Below are 19,712 nucleotides of genomic sequence, written 5' to 3'. Positions count from 1 at the left end.
CGGAATACCCTGAAAGTTAAACCCAACACCTAATGTCTTCAACATTTTGTTACAACCAATAACTTTCTTGTATTATAATCAAAACTCGACTAGTTTAAGATTCAGGACAGTCAAATTCACAATTCATGGTTCAAATTTGTTATAGTCAGTCCCTGTCAACATAAAATATGCAAATTGAAATGTTTTAAACAAGATGTTTGATTCCAAGCAACAGTTTAGAAATGAAGCAAAAATGTCCCATCAATGCAGGAATGATTAAATTCATAACGTTGTCTCACCCAAAACCTTATTCTTTGAACCTAACTGGATGCTCTTGCCCTTAAGAGGCTACAGATTTGCTCACATTAATGTTGACCAGTTAGCACCTTTTCTGTATGTACCTATTGCTATTTCATATTAATACTGTACGGATAGCTTAACTTGACTTCCAACACCAAAAAAGGGAAAAAATTTAAAAGACGATTCATGCAAAATAGAGAAAATACAGAAAGTTTTTTATTTTATAAGAAAGAAAAAGGCGGTTCTGGGAAGAATCTATTTCTAAAGACAAGATGACCCATGACATCTGACATTTGGAGCAGTAACAGGGCTGTAATTTACAGCAAGCTTAACGCTGACGGATGTGTTAATTTACGAACCTAATATAATGATGATAAACTGTTCTATAGAGGATCTGATAAAACTTAATCAGAAAGTTTGGCATGACATTCCACTGGTAACCCAAAATGTGTTAATCTTGCCGAAACTTATTAGAATAACGGCAGAATACTTAATTTTTAACAAGTTTCGGCAGGATTAGCATATGTGCTTTTTTATTCAGTATTAACCCTTTATATTAAGACTTTTCCTCAGAATTCCAATTCGATTAATAAAATTAAGTATTTCTGCCGTAAAATTAAGTATTTTTCTGTCCGCCGTGGGTCATGACGGCTGACGGCCGAATAACAGAGGGTGTCAGTCACAATTACCCAACTTCGTTACGTGCACGGCTATTTATTGCTACATTGTCGGAGGTTGGGAATCGCCAAACTTTTCCGATGCGACGGTGAAATTAACAGATTCTGCGATAGAATTAAGAGTTTCTGCGTTTATATTCAGTGTTTCTGCATTTATATTCAATATTCTGCGCTAATATTAACACATTTCGTCGCTAACATCGAGCGGGCGCGCCGAGCCGTGACGGCCGAGCACACGGCTTACACAGGTAAACTTTACCTTGTGAAACGAGACTTACAGTACGTACAGCCGCCAGCCGATTGTACCTGTAAAATAATTATGTTTACAATTCTCTTTTCCCCTTTAAAAATACATATATCCTCATTATCCTATTCTCCTATCTTTTGTTGTTTTCTTTCCCGCATCTCGTCATTTGAGCTATGCATTTTGCACCTTTTTTCGGAAGAGTTCCGATACGAGCGGTAACAAATGAATAACTGTCTAGGTTATGTGTAAAATATGTGTATATACACGGGGATTAACTATGACAAACAAATTATGTGTTTGATTATGTGCAATTACATGTATGTATATTCTTCTCACAAATTTGAATTGTTGACGATATTAAAATAAGATCGTTTTCCATAAAATAAATAAATATTTGTTATTTACAGACGTTTTGAAAGATATTTTGCAGATGCCTTTGATTGTAAAATGCTGATTAAGTGTTATACACAATGATCTGCTTTTCAGGTTTGCTGAATTGATTTGATATACATTAAACGACCGATATCATATTCTGGTAATATTTGATGTACTTTGTGGCACGTAATTCCAGTATTTATTTATTTCTGCGTTCATATTCAATGTTTCTGCGTTTATATTCAATGTTTTTGCGTTTATATTCAATGTTTCTGCGCTAATGTTAACACATTTCGTTGCTTACATCGAGCGGGCGCGCCGAGTCGTGACAGCCGAGCACACGGCTTACACGGGTAAACTTTACCTTGTGAAACGAGACTTACAGTACGTACAGCCGCCAGCCGATTGTACCTGAAAAATAATTATGTTTACAATTCTCTTTTCCCCTTTAAAAATACATATACCCTAATTATCCTATTCTCCTACATGTATATTTTGTTGTTTTCTTTCCCGCGTCTCGTCATTTGAGCTATGCATTTTGCATCTTTTTTCGGAAGAGTTCCGATATGAGCGGTAACAAATGTACACGGGGATTAACTATGACAAACAAATTATGTGTTTGATTATGTGCAATTACATGTATGTATATTCTTCTCACAAATTTGAATTGTTGACGATATTAAAATAAGATCGTTTTCCATAAAATGAATAAATATTTGTTATTTACAGACGTTTTGCTGTTGCCTTTAATTGTAAAATGCTGCTTAAGTGTTATACATAATGATCTGCTTATCAGGTTTGCTGAATTGATTTGATATACATTAAACGACTGATATCATATTCTGGTAATTATTTGATGTACTTTGTTGCACGTAATGCCAGTATAGAGGCCAAACTTAACTGGTGAACTAATACGATAAAATTTAATTCATATTGTCAGAAACAATTATACATATATGTTTCTGATTAAATACATGTTTAGTTTTAAGAAGTATTCGTCAATTATTTATAATACAAGAGGCCCAGAGGGCCTGTATCGCTCACCTGGTTTGTAATGCCTAGGAATGTTCCGAATACAAGTTCATTGTTTCTTTTCTGAAGGAATTTGAATGTTTACCTCTATTTCCCCTATTGGGCCCCTCTCTTTCTGCTCCAGGGGGTCAAAGCCAAAAGCCAGAAGTTCTCTTCCCCTTCCCCCAAGGGTATTTGTGTTTAAATTTGGTTACAATCCATGCAGAACTCTAGGACAAGTAGCGATTTATAGGATTTACCTCTATTTCCCCTATTGGGCCCCACCCCTCTTGCCCCCAAGGGATCAGAGCCAAAATTTATACAAGTTCTGTTTCCCTTCCCTCAAGGATGTTTGTAGCCAAATTTGGTTACAATCCATGCAGAACTCTAGGTCAAGTAGCGATTTATAGGATTTACCTATAATTCCCCTATTGGGCCCCACCCCTCCAGCACCCGAGGGGCCAGAGCCAAAATTTATACAAGTTCTGTTCCCCTTCCCCCAGGATGTTTGTGGCCAAATTTGGTTACAATCCATGTAGAACTCTATGACTAGTAGCGATTTAAAGGATTTACCTCTATTTCCCCTATTGGGCCCTGCTCCTCCTGCCCCCGGGGAGTCAGAGCCAAAATTTATACAAGTTTTGTTCCCCTTCCCCCAAGGATGTTTGTGGCCAAATTTGGTTACATTCCATTCAAAACTCTATGACTAGTAGCGATTTAAAGAATTTACCTCTATTTCCCCTATTGGGCCACGCCCCTCCTGCCCCCGTGGGACCAGAGCCAAAATTTACACAATTTCCTTTCCCCTTCCCCCAAGGATGTTTGTGGCCAAATTTGGTTACATTCCATTCAGAACTCTATGACTAGTAGCGATTTAAAAGATTTATCTCTATTTCCCCTATTGGGCCCCACCCCTCTTGCCCCTGGGGGATCAGAGCCAAAATTTATACAAGTTCTGTTCCCCTTCCCCCAAGGATGTTTGTGGCTAATTTTGGTTACAATCCATGCAGAACTCTAGGACAAGTAGCGTTTTAAAGGATTTACCTCTATTTCCCCTATTGGGCCCTGCCCCTCCTGCCCCCGGGGGGTCAGAGCCAAAATTTATACAAGTTCTGTTCCCCCTCCCCCAAGGATGTTTGTAGCCAAATTTGGTTACAATCCATGCAGAACTCTAGGACAAGTAGCGATTTATAGGATTTACCTCTATTTCCCCTATTGGGCCCCGCCCCTCCTGCCCCCGGGGGGTAAGAGCCAAAATTTATACAAGTTCTGTTCCCCCTCCCCCAAGGATGCTTGTGGCCAAATTTGGTTACAATCCATGCAGAACTCTATGACTAGTAGCGATTTAAAGGAAATGTTGACGGACGGACGGGCCAGGTGAGCTAAAAATTATAAATAGTATACATGTGTCAATTTTCAGTTGTTTTTATTCATGCTAAAGATATATAATTCGTAATATATAAATGCGTATTTTCGAGTGTTCATGGGTCTTTTTGTGATATTTGGGTAGCCATGAAAATGGCTTTTTTTTATAAAGGATTGGCTGATTATAAGATCAAGCCCTCATGTGTCTGATGGCCCGGTCAATGCTGTTGGAGAAAGCAACTTCCGCCGACGGTTTCAGGTGTGTACCATCTTTAGCTCGGATTGAGGTTGTCTTCAACAAGTCTCCGTCGTGTTGCCAAATGATGTCAGGGTGTTGTTTCTTCATCATTCTGTTGATAAGTGATGCGGTCTTGTTGAATTTGCGATCGTGTCTTGGAAAAAGCTTGCCGAACATCACCACTTCTACACCCTGGGCGATAAACAGTTGATGGATTTCTTGAAGAAGTCCAATTGTACGGGCCGTTGACTGGTCAGCGATGTCATTTTCGCCTATCTGTACAAAGACGGAGTGATAGATGGAAAAATCTTCGGCTAGTACGATGTCTCTCAGCTGTCGAAGCTACAAACCACCTCGTCCGAAGGCATGGAATGACCAATTGGGTAGTGGTATTTCTTCTTTTCTCCATCGGGCGATGAGGCGTCTGATAAAGCTGTGACCGAGGATGCAGGTCTTCTTGGTGTCGCTGGTCAGGTATCGGTAGGTTGCTTCTTGAAAGGTATTCATGTTGTATGATACTATAAGGATTGTGTGAGGGAGTATTTATAGCCTTGGCCACTGATATTTTTTGTCGGAATGACAAAGACTATAAAATCAAAACAAGATTCCGGCAATTAAGAAGTTTAATTGGTCATTAAAAAGATCACTCTTTCTCACAATTGTTTTTTTTTTTATTTGATATTACATAATTACATGTTTGACTTAAATAAACAATGGTGATATACTGTCTTTGCTAATTAGTCAGTGTTATGGTAAAGGTTTTTACTACTACCCTAATTACGAGGCCATGCCCAGGCTTATGTTATTACAACGAAGCGAACTTAGCTTGGTCATGTATGATTTCTTTTGTGTCGTCAAAGAGAGGTACTCTGGATACGACCATAAGGAGAGTAGTGTAGGGAGCTGTATTCATCGATTGGTTAAATGATAAAACGTGTATATTTCTTCATATTCCAGTTTACACATAATGGTAGTGAGGTTTCAACAAATTTTTTTAAAATTATTATTTCTTTGTCGATTAACTTATTGAATCTGAAACTTAACGACATACATTAATTTTTTATACGTTTCTGATTCAGTATGCATTTTTTATACTCGTGACGTCGTTACACCTAAAAATATCTTTAAAAGGTTTTTTTCCTAATATTACTATCACTGGACAATATTAAAAACGTCTTTAAAAGCAACTGGTTAGCTGGGGATATTTGTTAGATCTATGTACAACTCGTTATAGGGAAAAGTGACATCGGGATATACCGGTGTCTGTATTAATCATCATATCTTATTTCTGAAAAAAGAGACACAAAAGTGAAAATAATATTGGTTTGAATAAATATCCTGATGAACCGTCATGGCACGAATCGAATAAAGCACTAATAAGAAGGTCACATAATAACAGAATTTTCATACAATTTTCAGTTTAAGAGCACACCTTTCGAAACCCAGTTACTGGGAGTTATCATAGCTGGCATGTTATTTATTACACCATAAAATACACATTAACATGGAATATTGTGTCAACACAAACCGACCAACAGCTAGCAATTTTTTCAAGGCTATATTTAGTGCGTGACATAATCGATACACAACGTCACTATGATAAACATAAAATATCATATGAACGATCACTGTGCTATACATTTGTTAAAAATTATATACTCAAAATGCTAATCAACGAAAGATAGAGACTAGATTGTCAGTGAAGTTCGGGAAGACCCTTTTTAACCCAGTACACTTTAATGGGGGTTTACAAAGAATGAACTTTACAAAAAAAAAAAACTTATTGCCAGTATATGTTCTTCTCTCTCTGTCAGGTGAATTATATTACCTGTACATTTACTTATATGTTGTCTCCATAGATACACCTCTCAGGTGTACTGTGTACCGCACACGTGTCATCCGACTAATTAACTCCACAGATAACGGACGCCGTGGACAAATTTAGCTATATTGCTTGCCCTATTGGGGCCATCCTGACACAACGGGTAGGAGCTAGCTAGCGGTACCCTGCGGGGTTACGAAGGGGATGCGTATGCATTTTGGGGAGCTCGAAGTGAGAAAAATGGCCGACGATAGTTGTATACACTTTTTCAATGCGATCATATGTGTATGATTTTTAACACCAGAAACACAGTCATACAGCTACCTAATGATTTAATGAGACCATAGTATATAGTTTCATATGTCTAATTTCTGTGAGCACTTTTTCACACCGCGGTCGCTTATAATAAGATGATAATATGATACTAAGGATTTTTGTCTAAAATACATCCTTGATGATACCAAGGACGTATGTGAGGTGAATAAGTCACGCTGGGTTTTGGGCAAGTACGATGTAGGAGCTTTTGCGTTTGTGTACTGACCGTGACGTTGGGCGATGACTGATTTTCCGTTGATATCCGCTGGCGCAGCCTTTGATGTAGCTTGTGGGTGCGAGGGTTACCGTCTTACTTTCTGAAGAGTCATTTCATGAGTTGTCGTATTTTTTAACAAAAATTTAAGACATATCTTCTAAATCTTCCGTCCTTAAAGCAAGTACTAAACGTTGTGAAATTTTATTAACTTTACATTGGTGTTTGGAATCGATTTCCCCGTTCGTCTAGCTTTACGCGTGGTGTTTAGTAGGGTAAAGAGACAGTTCTCACGTATAAATCCTTGATGATACTTTTGACGATGTTGGGATACAAAATGGGGGTGGTTTCAGTACCAAGTATTTATGAATTGGCATATATAATACATTCACTTGACTTTATATATATAATCATTGACACACACGCCATATTTAGTCAGCAATTTTAGGAGATTCACGTAACAGTACATCCGGGTACTCGGTAATCTGTACACATTTACATTTTTATTATGATAAAATGGTGCGTTAGTCCGATAACTATTAGGCCTAAATCAAGTTCAAAAAGTGTTAATAAAATACGGAACACGATTACATATATACAAGGATTTATAAGCATTTATAATTCCATGATATATTTAAAGGATTTGTGCAGTCAAAAATGATAATTTCAGTTTATGCTGGAAATGGCTTTATTAGACCGTGTAGAAACCTCTCCGTGCGGCGCGCGACCGGAATAACCTGTAAACCGCCGATATCGAGGTCAAATTTTCTGACCGCCCGATTATGCATATTTTCTAGCCCTAAACCGTGTGACGTCACAATAGTCCTTGGCTTATTGCTGTATCGACGGTCACAGGAAAAGCCGATCAAAGATTTTTTTATGATTACTTTTGAGTGAAGTTAATCGTACAATAACTTTGTCTCGAATATAAATAACTAAAAGAGTGAAATTCGATGTTTCAAATACTCTAATTTGTGCTCTAATAGCAGGTATCTTCGTGTAATTATGAAAGAAAATCCACACAGAAATAAAAGTTTCCGATTTTTTTTTTGTCGAGGAGTTCAGCAACGAATACGCTTTAATTAAATAATGTTTTCCTGTAGTCTGTATCTTTGATACATTGTGAATTGCAAAGTTTGTGACTGTAGAATGAAATTTTACGTAACAATTGAAGAAATTCTTGATTAAAGCATCAAGGATATGATGCTTGACATACGTACACACCGATGATTTATCATTACAAACATTGCGTTGTGTGTTGCTAACCGAATAAATCGAGATACATTTATTACAATACCGTAAAACGTTTCAACATGTGGTAGAAAGAATATACTTTCGATATTATAAAAGATCTAAATATTGAGATATTAAGCAAAACAAACTATTTTTTCAGACCGTGCGGTCGCTTTCAATTTTTAATCGATATACTAGTAGATACACAGACATTATAGATATATAATTAGCCATGCCTTTGGTTTGATGGTTATGTAATACCTTGACCAGGATGTTATTTACCTGTACACAACGCCATTCATCGAACTCACCTGTAATTACCTGGCCGCGGGCAATTTGCTATTCGGTGGACTATATCGGGTATTTGCTATTGTCTTACTGTCAATCAGGTTAGGACATCCGTTAATTGGATTGTGATTTGAATTATGGAAACCCCCTACATCTATGCTCTAGGTTTTTTTATTGTCACCTCCATTTTTAGAATGAAGTTGTAAAAAAGCAAATGGAAATAAAATATACCTGATCATACCTAGGAATACATATTACATACATATATATATATATGTCGTACGCAGGTAAAACAAAAATGGAAGGTGACTTATTCAGAAACAAAAATGGTTCTAAGAACTAGTTCAACTAAAGGTTTAACCTTAAAAACTATTCCGGTCTAGACTGTAATTACGGAATCGTGGCATATAGCAATCTCCAGTAATTTCTAAGGTATTAGTAAAAATTCTAAGCATGTATTTTCACCGTTTCGAATCTTAATGTACATGTATAGTCATACAAGAAGGGTTACAACATTATCACACTAAATATACTTATTTAAATATCACTTAGTATATTTTTAAAAAGGTACAAGATATTATATCTATTTTTAATGCCTGTATACGAGTAATTTCAATTTTCATTTGAACACTGTATGTGGTTACTTTTTGGATTATACAATAAATGTTCATATATCATACTATTAAATCTCGGTATGATATACAAAACGGTCGACAATGAATATACTATTAAGGATTTAGTATAATTTTGAAATAATGAATTTAAATCTACACTTAAACTGTAATATAGGAACATATATCAGAAATACCATTGATGTATTTCTGCTTTTTAGTAAACGTTATGGATAAAGTTTCAAAGGCAACAATATAGATATACATATTATTTTCGGTATAAGTTCGGTACTGTAACTCCAATATCACATAACTGATAACCGTCCACATTTTATTTTTACTCAAAAACGGTGCCGTGTTTTCATCATATCGTTATAGCAGAAGTTTGAATGAAATAAAAACACGGATTCTAGATATATTCATGCTAAATTTTGGGATTTTACTCGTAAAAAGATAGTGTTACATTATACTTTTTTTTTATTACACTGAAATTTACATCATATGCTATCTAAATCTCAGTCCAGACTGATCTGAACATCATTTTGATATCACTATCAAATTGGACTGATAATCTTATCTAAAGTTAAATATATGCTTGTTTGAATTTTTGAAGTGGTGTAAATGGAATGTTTTGAAACTGAAAATATCTACATCATAAAGCTAGAATAACCATTTACTCGAAAAACTCAAATTGTAGATCTAACGTATACTTTTATATGCTGTATACATGTATAGTACTAGGCTTACCTTGCGTCACGGCTCGGCGCGCCCGCTCGATGTAAGCGACGAAATGTGTTAATATAAACGCAGAAACATTGAATATAAACGCAGAAACACTGAATATAAACACAGAAACTCTTAATTCTATCGCCGAATCTGTTAATTTCACCGTCGCATTGGAAAAGTTTGGCGATTCCCAACCTCCGACAATGTAGCAATAAATAGCCGTGCACGTAACGAAGTTGGGTAATTGTGACTGATACCCTCTGTTATTCGGCCGTCGGCCGTCACGACCCACGGCGGACAGAAAAATACTTAATTTTACGGCAGAAATACTTAATTTTATTAATCGAATTGGAATTCTGAGGAAAAGTCTTAATATAAAGGGTTAATACTGAATAAAAAAGCACATATGCTAATCCTGCCGAAACTTGTTAAAAATTAAGTATTCTGCCGTTATTCTAACAAGTTTCGGCAAGATTAACACATTTTGGGTTACCAGTGTTCATATGGTCTTTATATAATAATGTAAAAACTACACTGTTGAACTGACTTATAAATTCAAAAGGTAAATCCACAACCCAAAATACTACAGTGACATTAACTCTTGTATTCATTGAAAATAAGAACAGAAAATATATTTAATGTATGTTATTTCAATGTATCCATCATATCTGTCAAGGCCCTAGGAGTAACACACGTTTTAGGTTTGTTTTTGACCTTCCAATACTTTATTCTGGTAGAAGCAACTCTAAGTTACCAAGCATGCAACACGTTGAGTAGGGAGAGCGTGCTAATTCCCATCTATACCAGCCCACAACCTCTCTTTAAACTGTTCATACCTTCAGAAAATAAGCTGCAAGTCGACTCATCAGTGACTGTCAATAGACCCATTACAACTACACATTAAATTAAAGTATACTCAAATGTGTTCACTTATTTACAAAATTTCCTTAGAACTCTTATAAGACATCCACCCAATCCATGATTTCAGGTTTAGTAGTGGATATTTACTTTATGATGTCCTGAGCTCAAGTAAATACTTTTTTACCATCTTCCCTATAATATACACACAGAAACTTCACATAAAATCATCATAACAGCAAAATTGTCCAATTATCAAAATCCGAGATAAGCAACTGATGACATGTACTTTTCTAATCAGTTCCAGAATGTAATATGCATTACTACAAACAAAAGAAAATGTTCTGAGAAATAGATTTGTAGCGGCAACAAATTTGAATAGGCAAAACCTAAGATGGCTAACTGTTTTAGCTTGTTGTCAATTGGTTCCAAAATGCAATATGCACAACTAGGGACCATAGGGTGTCTACTTATGTTTAAGAAATGAAACAAGAGGCCCATAGGCCTTAACGGTCATCTGACTCATTGCACAAAACAACAAAGTCACAGTATCAAGTATTGGTTAACGATTAATATAAACAATACAAGGAACTCCTTTGTTGAATATGTAAGTTTCTGAAATAGGTAAATGTCATTTGTTGAACAAACTTGGTAGCTCTTCATCCATATATGGTTGTAACCCATTCACGGATTAATATAAGAAGGAGTCAGATTTTAAAGCCAAATTTCAGCAAAGCCCCCATTTTGGACCTCCACCGTACTATCCCCATGGGTCTTAGCTCCGTCCTTTATAAAATATGATTGTCCTCACCTAATTCCCCCTTCTGAATCAATTAAAACCCCTATAGACCAATTTTCCTTGAGATCAGAGACTGAAACCTGAAAACAGGAAGTGGGCCAGCGGCCATCTTGGAATACCAAAATCTTTATAAAAATGTTTGCATGTTGTTAGGCATAAATTTAAACCCCTATACACCAATTTTCATTGAGATCGGAGACCGAAATCTGATAACAGGAAGTGGGCCAGCAAAAATTAAGAAAATTTCCCCTTTTGGGCCCCGCCCCTCTGCCCCTAGGGGTCGGACCTATCTCATTTATATAAAATATGATTGTCCTTCCCCAATGATATTTTACACCAAATATAGATGAAATCAATACAAGGATGAAGGAGAAGGATTTTAAAGCTAAAATTATGAAAATTTGCCCTTTTGGAGCCCCGCCTCTCTGCCCCTAGGGTAATTATGAAAATTTGCCCTTTTGGAGCCCCGCCTCTCTGCCCCTAGGGGTCAGATCTATCTCATTTATATACAACAGATCCCAGAGGGATCTTGGCGCCCACCAAAGAATGATCTATGTCTGACAAACAAAAGAGGGATCTTTTCTCTGCTTTTCAAACATTTTTTTTACAGCTGTACATATTACTACATATGAAATTTGAGAAAGATCCTTCTAGTACTTTCTGAGAAACAAACTTTATTATCAAATTCCAAGATGGCTACCTGTCGGCCATCTTTTTGACTGATCAGCTGAAAATGCAATAGGCACAAATAAGGTCCTAGGGGAACTTACATATAAAATGTGAGACAGATCACTTCAGTACTTTCTGAGCAAAAGTGGTAACAAGTTTCAACTATCAAAATCCAAGATGGCGGCCTATCGGCCATCTTGTTCATCAATCGGTCCCAAAATACAATATGCACAACTAGACCCCTAGGGGAACCTGCAAATGCAATTTGAGACAGATCCCTTCAGTACTTTATGAGAAATAGCGATAACAAATTTCAATTGTCAAAATCCAACATGGAGTCCTGTCAGCCATCTTGTTCACTGATCGGTCCCAAAATGCAATATGCACAACAAGACTCCTAGGGGAACCTACATGTAAAATTTGAGAGCGATCCCTTCAGTACTTTCTGAGAAATAGTGGTAATAAGCTTCAACTATCAAAATCCAAGATGGCGGCCTGTCAGCCATCTTGTTCATCGATCAGTCCGAAAATGTGATATGCACAACTGTACGCCAAGGGGAACCTGTACATGCAATTTGAGACAGATCCCTTCAGTACTTTCTGAGAAATAGCGGTAACAAACTTCATTGTCAAAATCCAAGGTGGCTTCCTGTTGGCCATCTTGTTAACCGATCGGTACCAAAATGCAACATGCATAACCAGGGACCTAGGGGACCATGCACTTGAAATTTGAGACAGATCCCTTCAGTACTTTCTGAGAAATAGTGGTAACAAACTTCAATTGTCAAAATCCAAGATGGCGTCCTGTCGGCCATCTTGTTGACTGATTGGTCCCAAAATGCAATATGCACAACTAGACCCCTAGGGGAACCTACATGTAAAATTTGAGAGAGATCCCTTCTGTACTTTCTGAGAAATAGCGGTAACAAACTTTAACTATCAAAATCCAAGATGGCTGCCTGGCGGCCATTTTGTTCATCGATTGGTCCCAAAATGCAATATGCAAAACTAGACCCCTAGGGGAACCTACATGTAAAATTTGAGAAAGATTCCTTCAGTACTTTCTGATAAATAGCGGTAACAAGAATTGTTAACGGACGGAAGGACGGAGGGACGGAGGGACGGAAGGACGGAAGGACGGACGGACGGACGACGGACCACGGACGAAAGGCGATTTGAATAGCCCACCATCTGATGATGGTGGGCTAAAAATATGATTTTCCTTCCCCAATGATGTTTCACACCAAATATGGATGAAATCCATTCAAGGATGAAGGAGGAGTAGGATTTTAAAGCTAAAATTAAGAAAATTTGCCCTTTTGGGGCCCCACCCCTCAGCCCCTAGGGGTGAGACCAGGCTCATTTATATCAAATATGATTGTCCTTCCCCAATGATATTTTGCACCGAAAATAGATGAAATCCATTCAAGGATGAAGGAGGAGTAGGATTTTAAAGCTAAAATTAAGAAAATTTGCCCTTGTGGGGCCCCACTTCTCAGCCCCTAGGGGTTGGACCAGGCTCATTTATATAAAATATGATTGTCCATCCCAAATGATGTTTCATAACAAATATGGATGAAATCCATCAAAGGATGAAGGAGGAGTAGGATCTAGCTTAAATTATGAAAATTTGCCCTTTTGGAGCCCCGCCTCTTTGCCCCTAGGGGTCGGATCTATCTCATTTATATAAAATATGATTTTCCTTCCCCAATGATGTTTCACACCATATATGGATGAAATCCATCCAAGGATGAAAGAGGAGTAGGATTTTAAAGCTTAAATTAAGAAAATTTGCCCTTGTGGGGCCCTACTTCTCAGCCCCTAGGGGTCGGACCAGGCTCATTTATATAAAATATGATTTTCCTTCCCCAATGATGTTTCACACCAAATATGGATGTAATCCACTGAAGGGTTACGGAGGAGTAGGCTTTTGTATAAATAGTCTTACGCACGACGCACGGCGGATGCACGAAGACGGACGAAACACGATGACAATAGGTCATCCTGACCTTCAGGTCAGATGACCTAAAAAAAGATCCCTTCCTTACTTTCCAACAAATAAACCGTAATATTCGTTCAACTATTAAAATTAATAATAGCTGTTTGCCATCTGTCATCCTGTGGTCCGATTGGTCTCATGATGCAATATGATGTACAACTGGCTATAGGACCCAAAGTGAAGCTACACATGAAATTTGAGACAGATCACTTCATTACATTTTGAGAGAAAGAAGTAAGAAGAACTGTTTATGGACAGAAGGACGGTTGGACAATGGATGAAATCAACTTGTATAGTTCACCATCATTACTATTTTTAATATCAATGATTTTTTATCTGTAAGCTTTAAATTCTCCACTTTTGTTTTTTCTACACTATTTAGATTGTAATACTGGGTACTTACACAGCTCCTGAAGTGCCCCTATATTGGAATGTCCACCTATATGTTTCAGAGAGCGCTCTAAGTTTGGAGCACTTTTTGACCACCGTCCTTCACCAAAAAATACTGATGACCTCGGATGGCGGTCCTTTTTGGCAGAGCTTGGTCCCCAGGTTTGACCTTTGATCCCATCAGCTGGATCTGAAGTGTAACAATAACAACCCAATTAATGGTTTCTGGTATCCAAATTAGTCTTCATATGTATTTACAAAATTAAATAGGTTTAACCTCTGCAATACTATTGCTGTCAGATAAACATTATCATGAAACTTCAACTAAAGAAGCTTAATTTGATAATATCTGATATTTTATGTGAAAACAGAAATAAGTAGTTGTTCATAAGTAAGACCCAGTTTAAAAACAATGAGGACGGATAAATTAAAACATGTGAGTTATGTGGGCTTTGAGTTAGGTAGACATTGAATATTACTTACAAGCTATGGCCCGTAGCCAGGTTGGATAAAATGAAGATGGTGAGTTGTTGGGTAGACTTTGAATAATTACTTACAAGCTAGCTATGGCCCGTAGCCGGGGAGGATGAAATGAAGTTGGAGAATTAGGTAGAATTAAATATTACTTACAAGCTATGGCCCATATCCTGGGAGGATGAAATGAAGTTGGAGAATTAGGTAGACTTTGAATATTACTTACAAGCTAGCTATGGCCAGTAGCCGGGGGTGAAATGAAGTTGGAGAATTAGGTAGAATTGAATATTACTTACAAGCTATGGCCAGTAGCCAGGAAGGATGAAATGAAGTTGGAGAATTAGGAAGAATTTGAATATTACTTACAAGCTATAGCCAGTAGCAGGGGAGGATGAAATGAAGTTGGAGAATTAGGTAGAACTGAATATTACTTACAAGCTATGGCCCCTGGCCAGGTTGGATAAAATGAAGATGTTGAGTTGTTGGGTAGACTTTGAATATTACTTACAAGCTAGCTATGGCCAGTAGCCGGGGGGATGAAATGAAGTTGGAGAATTAGGTAGAATTTGAATATTACTTACAAGCTATGGCCAGTAGCCAGGAAGGATGAAATGAAGTTGGAGAATTAGGAAGAATTTGAATATTACTTACAAGCTATGGCCCGTAGCCGGGGAGGATGAAATGAAGTTGGAGAATTAGGTGGGCTGTCTGGACTTGCTGGATGACCATGGTGATATGGCGACTCATGCTGAACAGTGATATTGTGTCGAAAGTCTGAAAGTAATTGATATACATTATAATTTCAGCTTTCAAGTCTCATTATTATTATTCCTTATTCAAAACACTAGAACTTTAAGCAATTGGTATATTAATACCCACACTACCCCTAATTAACATACTAATACCCACACTACCCCTAATTAACATACTAAACCCACACTACCCCTAATTAACATACTAATACATACCCCACACTACCCCTAATTAACATACTAATACCCACACTACCCCTAATTAACATACTAATACCCACACTACCCCTAATTAACATACTAATACCCACACTACCCCTAATTAACATACTAATACCCACACTACCCCTAATTAACATACTAATACCCACACTACCCCTAATTAACATACTAATACCCACACTACCCCTAATTAACATACTAATACCCACACTACCCCTAATTAACATACTAATACCCACACTACCCCTAATTAACATACTAATTCCCACACTACCCCTAATTAACATACTAATACCCACACTACCCCTAATTAACATACTAATACCCACACTACCCCTAATTAACATACTAATACCCACACTACCCCTAATTAACATACTAATTCCCACACTACCCCTAATTAACATACTAATACCCACACTACCCCTAATTAACATACTAATACCCACACTACCCCTAATTAACATACTAATACCCACACTACCCCAATTAACATACTAATAACCCACACTACCCCTAATTAACATACTAATACCCACACTACCCCTAATTAACATACTAATACCCACACTACCCCTAATTAACATACTAATTCCCACACTACCCCTAATTAACATACTAATACCCACACTACCCCTAATTAACATACTAATACCCACACTACCCCTAATTAACATACTAATACCCACACTACCCCTAATTAACATACTAATTCCCACACTACCCCTAATTAACATACTAATACCAAACTACCCCTAATTAACATACTAATACCAAACTACCCCTAATTAACATACTAATACCAACACTACCCCTAATTAACATACTAATACCCACACTACCCCTAATTAACATACTAATACCCACACTACCCCTAATTAACATACTAATACCCACACTACCCCTAATTAACATACTAATACCCACACTACCCCTAATTAACATACTAATATCCCCACACTACCCCTAATTAACATACTAATACCCACACTACCCCTAATTAACATACTAATACCCACACTACCCCTAATTAACATACTAATACCCACACTACCCCTAATTAACATACTAATACCCACACTACCCCTAATTAACATACTAATACCCACACTACCCCTAATTAACATACTAATACCCACACTACCCCTAATTAACATACTAATACCCACACTACCCCTAATTAACATACTAATACCCACACTACCCCTAATTAACATACTAATACCCACACTACCCCTAATTAACATACTAATACCCACACTACCCCTAATTAACATACTAATACCCACACTACCCCTAATTAACATACTAATACCCACACTACCCCTAATTAATATACTATTCCCACACTACCCCTAATTAACATACTAATACCCACACTACCCCTATTAACATACTAATTACCACATACTAATTCCCACACTACCCCTAATTAACATACTAATACCCACACTACCCCTAATTAACATACTAATACCCACACTACCCCTAATTAACATACTAATACCCACACTACCCCTAATTAACATACTAATTCCCACACTACCCCTAATTAACATACTAATACCCACACTACCCCTAATTAACATACTAATACCCACACTACCCCTAATTAACATACTAATTCCCAACTACCCCTAATTAACATACTAATTCCCACACTACCCCTAATTAACATACTAATACCCACACTACCCCTAATTAACATACTAATACCCACACTACCCCTAATTAACATACTAATACCCACACTACCCCTAATTAACATACTAATACCCACACTACCCCTAATTAACATACTAATACCCACACTACCCCTAATTAACATACTAACCCACACTACCCCTAATTAACATACTAATACCCACACTACCCCTAATTAACATACTAATACCCACACTACCCCTAATTAACATACTAATACCCACACTACCCCTAATTAACATACTAATATACCCACACTACCCCTAATTAACATACATACTAATAATAACATACTACTATCCCACACTACCCCTAATTAACATACTAATACCCCACACTACCCCTAATTAACATACTAATACCCACACTACCCCTAATTAACATACTAATACCCACACTACCCCTAATTAACATACTAATACCCACACTACCCCTAATTAACATACTAATACCCACACTACCCCTAATTAACATACTAATACCCACACTACCCCTAATTAACATACTAATACCCACACTACCCCTAATTAACATACTAATACCACACTACCCCTAATTAACATACTAATACCCACACTACCCCTAATTAACATACTAATACCCACACTACCCCTAATTAACATACTAATTCCCACACTACCCCTAATTAACATACTAATACCCACACTACCCCTAATTAACATACTATACCCACACTACCCCTAATTAACATACTAATACCACACTACCCCTAATTAACATACTAATACCACACTACCCCTAATTAACATACTAATACCCACACTACCCCTAATTAACATACTAATACCCACACTACCCCTAATTAACATACTAATACCCACACTAACCCCCTAATTAACATACTAATACCCACACTACCCCTAATTAACATACTAATACCCACACTACCCCTAATTAACATACTAATACCCACACACTACCCCTAATTAACATACTAATACCCACACTACCCTAATTAACATACTAATACCCACACTACCCCTAATTAACATACTAATACCCACACTACCCCTAATTAACATACTAATACCCACACTACCCCTAATTAACATACTAATTCCCACACTACCCCTAATTAACATACTAATACCCACACTACCCCTAATTAACATACTAATACCCACACTACCCCTAATTAACATACTAAAACCCACACTACCCCTAATTAACATACTAATACCCACACTACCCCTAATTAACATACTAATACCCACACTACCCCTAATTAACATACTAATACCCACACTACCCCTAATTAACATACTAATACCCACACTACCCCTAATTAACATACTAATACCCACACTACCCCTAATTAACATACTAATACCCACACTACCCCTAATTAACATACTAATACCCACACTACCCCTAATTAACATACTAATACCAACACTACCCCTAATTAACATACTAATACCCACACTACCCCTAATTAACATACTAATACCCACACTACCCCTAATTAACATACTAATACCCCACACTACCCCTAAATTAACATACTAATACCCACACTACCCCTAATTAACATACTAATACCCACACTACCCCTAATTAACATACTAATACCAAACATACCCCTAATTAACATACTAATACCAAACTACCCCTAATTAACATACTAATACCAAACTACCCCTAATTAACATACTAATACCCACACTACCCCTAATTAACATACTAATACCCAACTACCCCTAATTAACATACTAATTCCCACCCATACAAACTCCCCTAATACCCACACTACCCCTAATTAACATACTAATACCCAAACTATTACCCCTAATTAACATACTAATACCCTCACACTACCCCTAATTAACATACTAATTACCCACACTACCCCTAATTAACATACTAATACCAACACTACCCCTAATTAACATACTAATACCCACACTACCCCTAATTAACAACTAATACCCACACCTACCCCTAATTAAACATACTAATACCCACACTACCCCTAATTAACATACAAATACCAACACTACCCCTAATTAACATACTAATACCCACACTACCCCTAATTAACATACTAATTCCAACACACTACCCCTAATTAACATACTAATTCCCACACTACCCCTAATTAACATACTAATACCCACATTACCCCTAATTAACATACTGAATACCCACACTACCCCTAATAAACATACTAATCTCCCGACACTACCCCTAATTAACATACTAATTACCCACACTACCCCTAACTTAACATACTAATACCCACACTACCCCTAATTAACATACTAATACCAACACTACCCCTAATTAACATACCCCCAACTACCCCTTTAACATACTAATACCCACACTACCGTGATACCCCCCACACAACCCTAATTAACATACTAATCCCCACCCTACCCCTAATTAACATACCTAATACCCCACACAGACCCCTAATTAAC

General features: G+C 37.1%; 1 protein-coding gene across 1 annotated transcript in view; it reads right to left on the bottom strand.

The window, feature by feature from the left end:
* LOC138317246 (mitogen-activated protein kinase kinase kinase 11-like) overlaps window positions 1-19,712 on the bottom strand; it is a 48,669-nt gene that overhangs the window by 10,938 nt on the left and 18,019 nt on the right. The window contains exons 6-7 of the mRNA XM_069258799.1: window positions 15,242-15,364; window positions 14,130-14,306 (exon numbers count right to left, since the gene is read on the bottom strand). Coding sequence (XP_069114900.1) covers window positions 14,130-14,306; window positions 15,242-15,364 — 300 coding nt within the window. The remainder of the gene's footprint in view (window positions 1-14,129; window positions 14,307-15,241; window positions 15,365-19,712) is intronic.

This window comes from Argopecten irradians, chromosome 3, assembly GCF_041381155.1.
Source record: "Argopecten irradians isolate NY chromosome 3, Ai_NY, whole genome shotgun sequence".
NCBI lineage: Eukaryota > Metazoa > Mollusca > Bivalvia > Pectinida > Pectinidae > Argopecten > Argopecten irradians.
The sequence above is the reverse complement of the archived record's forward strand: the minus strand, read 5'-3'. Positions and strand labels throughout refer to the sequence as shown.